This window comes from Penaeus chinensis, chromosome 22 (assembly GCF_019202785.1).
Source record: "Penaeus chinensis breed Huanghai No. 1 chromosome 22, ASM1920278v2, whole genome shotgun sequence".
NCBI classification, from domain to species: domain Eukaryota; kingdom Metazoa; phylum Arthropoda; class Malacostraca; order Decapoda; family Penaeidae; genus Penaeus; species Penaeus chinensis.
In genome coordinates this window covers 14862595-14870094 of record NC_061840.1, presented here as the reverse complement: position 1 = coordinate 14870094, position 7500 = coordinate 14862595, and the positions used below count along the sequence as shown (strand labels likewise).

Below are 7500 nucleotides of genomic sequence, written 5' to 3'. Positions count from 1 at the left end.
CCTCACATCTCGACCTTGCAGGGCTTCTTTGAGCTCACGCACTCTGCAGATCAACAAAAGATTTGAATTGTGGAATACCTACAAAATTAACTGGTGAGTGATGTGTAGCTTATATTTTTTGAGAAATTAAAAACTGCTAGCACTGAGTAGATAGTAGTGGCAAAGACTTTTTTATAGAATATGAAAAGTGACTCATCATGACTGCACAAAGCTCTTGGAGGGTTCTAGCATTATTTCAACTGGTAAACAAGGGTGGACTGTACCATCCAAAAGCCCTGACTGGAAAAGCGCTAACTCCAAGGAGGACACTATTTCCATGATCATTATTGTTATTGTTATTACAGAGTTATAGACTACCTAGAGAGATGGTCTGGAGTCTATGCAAGGCAAACAGTATATTATCATATCAATGCATCATATCAAATGACAAATACAGACCTTGGAAAAATCTAAATAGGTAAATGGAGCTTTTGAAAGCATTAAGATTTGCATACAGAAATCTTCCTAACTTTAACTTCCCAATCCTAACTACACATATCAACACTAACCACAGACTAACATGCAACTCACCTACAGGCTGGAGGAACTTTACCAAGGAACACTGCATATGTGAATGGATTCCGAGGCTTTCTAGTCTTGAGACCCTTCCCCCCCTGGTTCTCATTGTCCAGGTCAGCTGAACCAAGGCGGTCCTGCTCATTCGTTGCTTCCACTGTTCTCTTCACTATTCGGTTCTTCTTGCTGACATTGATTGTAACCTTTGGGTGGGGAGTCATGAGTGGTTATCTACTATAAACTTTGTTTACTTTAATATTTAACTCCTACTAAAATTTTTAATGGAAACTGAGGTTTAAATCTACAGACTGGAACATCGGGCAAAAAACTGATCAGAATCATTATTTTCATATTTCTGGAAGGGTAATCAACTCTAGCATTTTATATATACAATCAACAGCTTTATATTCTATAATTAAAGCAAAGAGGTTCCAAAACATAGATACTGAATGACAAGCCTAACTACATGAAACATTCTATATAACACAATCACATAACAATCATAACATTAATAACTGGGAGCAGCAGTATCAAAGAGTAAAAGGAAAACTGCAATACACACAAATACTTTCCTAATTGTTGCTCCCTTATAGTATATCAAATGACAGAAGAACACTTGAAATGCTTGAAAGCAACACTCACAGATCCATCCTGAAGGCAGAAAAAAACAATTATACATAACAAGAATCATGCAATAGCATCTACTGTGAGAAGACAGGTCTTCATTAATTCTTTTGCATTCAGAGGACTAAACTAATTAATGGTTTGCCATGCTGCCTTATCTGAAGCTTCATTCCACAGAAAATGTTAAAAGCCACACACAATCCATGCTAGTCATTTGATTCAAAATCAGGGTTGCATCAACTCTTCTTCCAATATAGTCTTAGTTGGAGTTTGAGAACAGTAAGTGGGTAAAAGCTTCCATTGTGTCAGTGTTTAAACTTATCCTAAAATCTGTTTCCTAAAATACAGCAATCTTGAAACTAATGCAGTTTACAAATTTATTCTCCATAAAAAAATTGGTACAACACCCAAATAATAACATGAATGTAGTTTAATGATCGAGTCTAGAAAAAACTATTACCCATCAAAAAAATGGTCTAACACCCAAATAGCACAGTGTAGTTTGATTCATCTAGCATAGCAGATTGTCCTAGCAGGTTCCATGTGTACCTATGCTATGTAAGTCCCAACCTTTCTCTAAGGGCATGATGATGTTTTTTATTGATGCAAGCATCTCCTAGTGCCAAAGATTAACTAACTGACCTGACCTCATACCCAGGTAACCCCTTGGAACTGGATAACCATGTCATTAAAAAAAAAAAGGAGCAAGGGCCAGGTGACTTGAATCTCTCATAAAAAACAAAAAAAAAATGGATGAGGGCCGGATAAAGTGAATATAAGATATTTTTTATAGCCTCCTGAAAATCCCAATACTTTAATACAGTTGTATCATGGTTGCTACAAAACACGATATCATCAAAGTTGGTATTGACATATAAAGTGGGTTTTTTTTATTTTTTTTTTTCCCCTCATGAAAAAGGCAATAGAAAATAATTAAAAGTACTTAATATGTGGGTATGATTTTTATCACAAGCAAAACATTGTGAAGGCTTCAAATAAAATAGAAAAAGTACCTGGCTACTCTGTAACTTATCTTGTTTATACACACTATCCTGCATTTCGCAAGACTGTGGAAAGTTTAAATGTATTTCTCAAATTCAGTCAAAATATTTTTTTTCTTATTACATGTATTGTACTTCATATGAAATGCAAAAGTTGCATAAGGTTTTGATCTCATTGTATCCACTGCGAGTTAGTTCTGTGTCCAAATCAGACAACTGCATAATTCCAGTGATCATGGACATTTACTCGATTTACTGATTGAAGCAGATCTACAAATCAGGATACACAGCATTTTCTTTGATATTCTTTGAGCTTGTTTTGTTATATCACTGATGTACATAATGATTTTGAAGACATTCATCCCACAGAAGTCAATACCACATCATATGACTCGGACACGTAGGAAATTCTTACCATGTCGTCCCAGCAACCATCATGATTGCCTTCAAATCTTATCCACAGAGTGAATAAGTTGAAGGCATACACTTTGATACAAAGGAAAAGATGTTTCAACAGGTTCCTATAACATAATCATAAAGGCAAACAATTCTCAGAGTATATCAGTGTTAGGAGTTTTAGAAATGTTACAAAAAGGCCTTACATGTCTGTACCCAGCTATCAATTTAACTTTTGGAATGAAAATTATGAAAAGGAAAATTAAATTTTATTTAAAAATATTTGAAATTATTAGAAAACAAGAACAAGACTCACTCATACAGATGAAACCAATATCTTTAATTTAAAGGAGCCAATAACTTCACATTTACCACATGCATTTCAATCTCAATGCAAGCATTTCTGGATAGTTGCAAAAAGCTGTGCAGCAGATTATCAAGAAAATTACTTATATAGGACAGAAAAGGATTTGTATGAAGAAAAAAGACAAACACTGATAAAAAGCAAAGCAAAGGCATAACACAATTATAAGACAACAACAAAAAATTCTAAAGATGGAGGAAAGACTTTAAACACTTACTTGAATGTTCTTCTGGCCTTTATTGTCTTCTCCCTCTGACAAAGTCCTGCCTCCTCCTCGGCCACCTCCTCGGCCTCGGCCTCTGCCTCTGCCTCTGGTTCCTTGGCCCCCACCACGACCACGACTATTGGCTGCCTTTTGTTCCTCAGTTAGTTCTGTGAGAGTCACATCTTTTCCAGCCCTGCAGAATTAGAACTTCATTAGGCTCTACTGAAGGATTATTTCAGGTAGTTCCTACAATGCTTTCCTTGCTAAATAATCAAGATTAGAAGAGAAATAAAATGAAATGGCATTTTGTTCTTACAATAAAAACAAAGGATTCTGGCTTGGGGAAAAAAATAATGCTGCCATCAGAAATCATATACTATTCAAGAAGAAAATCATAGATTACTTCAGTAACTTACTCTCGCTCCTTTTCCCGAAGTGTTTTCAAGATTGGAACCTGTTTTAGCTTCTCTGGAGACAAAAGGTGCCAGTAGATTCCCTCTGGCTTAGGCAAACGATGTGAAACCTGGAACACTTCTGTTGGGGTTACAATGAAGTCCACTGGCACATCATGTGGGCCGAAGAGCCGGTCGGGCAGGGTATCAAACAGCTGGCAAAAATAGAGAGACTTGTTAGAATATCCTGATATACAAGAAAACTACTACCTTCAGTCTCTGTCTAGTGAGCAGGGAATAACTTAAAATCTTTCACCCGGTATTAACCCCTTCCCGACGGGTTACGCCATGAGGTGAGGGAGACAGAATGGAGAGCAGAGATGGGAAGGAAAGAGGGAGACGGCAGGGATGGCAGAGATGGGAAGGAAAGAGGGAGATGGCAGGGATGGCAGAGATGGGAAGGAAAGAGGGAGACGGCAGAGATGGGAAGGAAAGAGGGAGACGGCAGAGATGGGAAGGAAAGAGGGAGACGGCAGAGATGGGAAGGAAAGAGGGAGACGGCAGGGATGGCAGAGATGGGAAGGAAAGAGGGAGACGGCAGGGATGGCAGAGATGGGAAGGAAAGAGGGAGACGGCAGAGATGGGAAGGAAAGAGGGAGACGGCAGGGATGGCAGAGATGGGAAGGAAAGAGGGAGACGGCAGGGATGGCAGAGATGGGAAGGAAAGAGGGAGACGGCAGGGATGGCAGAGATGGGAAGGAAAGAGGGAGACGGCAGGGATGGCAGAGATGGGAAGGAAAGAGGGAGACGGCAGGGATGGCAGAGATGGGAAGGAAAGAGGGAGACGGCAGGGATGGCAGAGATGGGAAGGAAAGAGGGAGACGGCAGGGATGGCAGAGATGGGAAGGAAAGAGGGAGACGGCAGGGATGGCAGAGATGGGAAGGAAAGAGGGAGACGGCAGGGATGGCAGAGATGGGAAGGAAAGAGGGAGACGGCAGGGATGGCAGAGATGGGAAGGAAAGAGGGAGACGGCAGGGATGGCAGAGATGGGAAGGAAAGAGGGAGACGGCAGGGATGGCAGAGATGGGAAGGAAAGAGGGAGACGGCAGGGATGGCAGAGATGGGAAGGAGAGGAGGGGAGGAACAAGAGTTACAAACCTGGCAGTCATGCACTGTGGTAACAACAAGAGTGTTGTCATCAACTGCCTTCATGGCTTTCATCATGCCATATTCAAGGTCAGCAAATCCTTCACCTTTCCCAATTCTTCGACCTAACAGAGAGGAAAAGAAAGAATTAGTTCATCAATCCCGCCAGAATAAGAGTAATACAAAAGAACAAATTATGATAATCACCAATATTCATCTCAATATATTTCATAGTCTGGGGGGAAAAAAAAAAAAAAAAAAAAAAAAAAAAAAAAGACAAGAAACAACAGCATAACTTCTCCTAAGTATGCTAAACAAATTTTTGTCACTTCTCATTCTAAAAACCTGCAAGGAAATTAACCCTGTTTAGCTGGGACTGCATGGTATAGGTGCCATATCCAGTGTGATTATAGTTTATTGATTTGTTTATACATAGATGGCTCCACAAACACTATGGATTCACCTACTAATTTTCTCCACTGTTTACCCTTCTTGGTTTTAGTAATTCTTAATTTCTTATAACCATAAACATTTTACTACCATTACAATAATCATGAAGACGGCTCGAGAGACGGGTGACATGAATATGCCGTCGCAGGAAAATCTGGCTGTAGGCCAGGTAACGTGAACATGCCATCATGGGTAAATATGGCTGTAGGCCAGGTGACATGAATATGCCATCACAGGAAAATACGGCTGTGGGATGGGTGATGTGAACATGCCGTTGTGACCATTTCAGCTGAAGACTGAAGGCTGAAATGCTCATGTATGAGTGTGGAATGTAATGTCTGAGCGGTGACTGGTAGAGCGCTGGCTCCATGGAGGATGCCATTTCCAAGCTCAGCATTATATTCTTGGTGCTGTGACTGGCAACAGAGGTTGTATTACAGAAAACTGAATATTATAAAAAAAAAAAAAAAAAAAAAAAAAAAATATATATATATATATATATATATATATATATAATAAAGCATTACACATTTCTATTTTTCTTGTACCAAGTTGTTGACTACCTAGAGAGACTGGAGTCTGTGCAAAGAAAAAAGTTTATTACCATCTGGATAATGCAAATCAAATGGCAAATAGAGACATTGGAAACTGGCCAAAAAGCTAAAAACACTTATGCATAAAAAGAGGAAATGACTTTGCCAAAAGGAGGTACAGTGTCTTGTCAGAGATGTTTACGTCACCCGACCTAAAACCAGCAACCCAACAGAGCGGCAAGAGCAGTAAGCCTAATGCACAGATTTTTTGTAATTTGATTGCCGGATCTAATGGGTTAAGTGAGATTACAGGCTACTAATTCACTGTAGAACCATCTGTGTGACAAAATTCAAAGCAGACAGTATATATACTCACATGCAAAAAAGTGTTAAATTTGACACTTGCATTTACCAGTTTTCTAGAGTTATATGTGAATAATACAACAATTACAACCGCTCCAATTATTTTGGAGTTAAAGATTTTTAGAAGAAGAAGAAAAAGAAGGTAAATAAGCATGCCAATCAATTTCAATTCCCCATGAAGTAAAATTTTAAGAATACAGTAATATACAAACTTAATTGTCATTTCAACAGGCTGAGATGGAGAGCAGCATGTTAGTTAGTGAAAGATTCCCTGAATGCAAAGGAGGGAAAGGCAAGGAAAAGAGCAAAATAGACGAGAAAAATACATGACAAATAAAATATGTATATATAATGTCAAGGCTAAACCATACCTGTGCGCGAGACTGCCACAGACCCAATTACAATGAGATCAACCTTAATGTCTGCCTCAAGATCCACAGGTTTTGAGAACTTCTTCATTCCCTCTGTGCTTGCCATGGTTCTTAAGGTCTCCTTGTTTTCTGATGGATTGCCATCAATGCGGTTAAAGAGTCCACTGCGGAGACGTGGTGTGGGCATCAGCAGTGTTTTGCCGGCCTGTATTGTAAAGAAAAAATAATAATAAATATTACTTTTATCAATATTTAATAATCCAAACTTAATTTTTATGCATTTTACAATTAGTGTGAACAGTCCTCATCCACAAAAAAATAAATAAATAAAAACTCAAACTAATGGAACTCCTTATGTAACAGCACCTATGAATATCTAATGATCAATTACCGAAACTGAAGATTTTAAACCAGTATGAAACTTAAAAATGAAAATGAAAATCTCAGTGAGACACCTCCCCTCTGCTGATCTGCCTTAAATGAATGGTTAATCAGATTTGGAAAGAAAACCAGACACACAAGAATTGGCATACCTTCTTAGACACCACTTTTTTTATTGGAGTTTTGAAAAGTTTACTTTTAAATACACCATCGAATGCAGACAGGTTAAATTGTCTGAAACAGCACAGAGTGTACTGTAAATCTTCAATATAAAGGTCTCTTGTGATCCATATACTGACTGGAACATATCCTACCAGAAAGAGAGAAAGATATGGTGGCAGTGCAGAAATGGGCAACCAAACAAAGCAAACAAACAAGTGAGCAACACCAATGGTTTAGCAGGTTAGTCCAGTCTTGGACGATGACAAACGGCTGGGTGTCTTTCCTTCACTTCCTCCAAACTAAATGGTCCTCTGGCTAGCGAGTGAACTAGTATTTCCAGCAGCACCCAATCACTTGTGCATTACAATATAATTACAATGGCCAAACTTTTTTTTTCTTAATTTTTTTAGGTTTTCATCCAACTTTTTTTTTTTTATTACAAATTTACCTACTGTTTGCTCATAGCCCCTTGTGGAACTAATACTCTGGGTTGAAAAACAATTATCTGGTTTATCACCATAATACAACAGCCCATTTCTTGGAATAGTTTAAATTA

At 38.6% G+C, this 7500-nt stretch overlaps 1 protein-coding gene across 8 annotated transcripts in view; it reads right to left on the bottom strand.

Moving 5' to 3' along the window:
* Window positions 1–7500, bottom strand: part of LOC125036880 (methenyltetrahydrofolate synthase domain-containing protein-like) — a 48593-nt gene that overhangs the window by 15663 nt on the left and 25430 nt on the right. For 7 of the 8 annotated variants that reach the window (XR_007115929.1, XM_047629805.1, XM_047629812.1 and 4 more), the window contains 7 exons: window positions 6402–6606; window positions 4697–4809; window positions 3562–3752; window positions 3158–3338; window positions 1198–1206; window positions 571–758; window positions 1–43 (listed from right to left, as the gene is read on the bottom strand). The exon at window positions 1–43 is cut by the window's left edge and continues 183 nt beyond it. Coding sequence is in view for 7 of the 8 variants with exons in the window: in XM_047629805.1 (XP_047485761.1) it covers window positions 1–43; window positions 571–758; window positions 1198–1206; window positions 3158–3338; window positions 3562–3752; window positions 4697–4809; window positions 6402–6606 (930 nt within the window). In the remaining variant the exon portion in view is untranslated. The remainder of the gene's footprint in view (window positions 44–570; window positions 759–1197; window positions 1207–3157; window positions 3339–3561; window positions 3753–4696; window positions 4810–6401; window positions 6607–7500) is intronic. The other variant, XM_047629810.1, reaches the window with a different exon arrangement.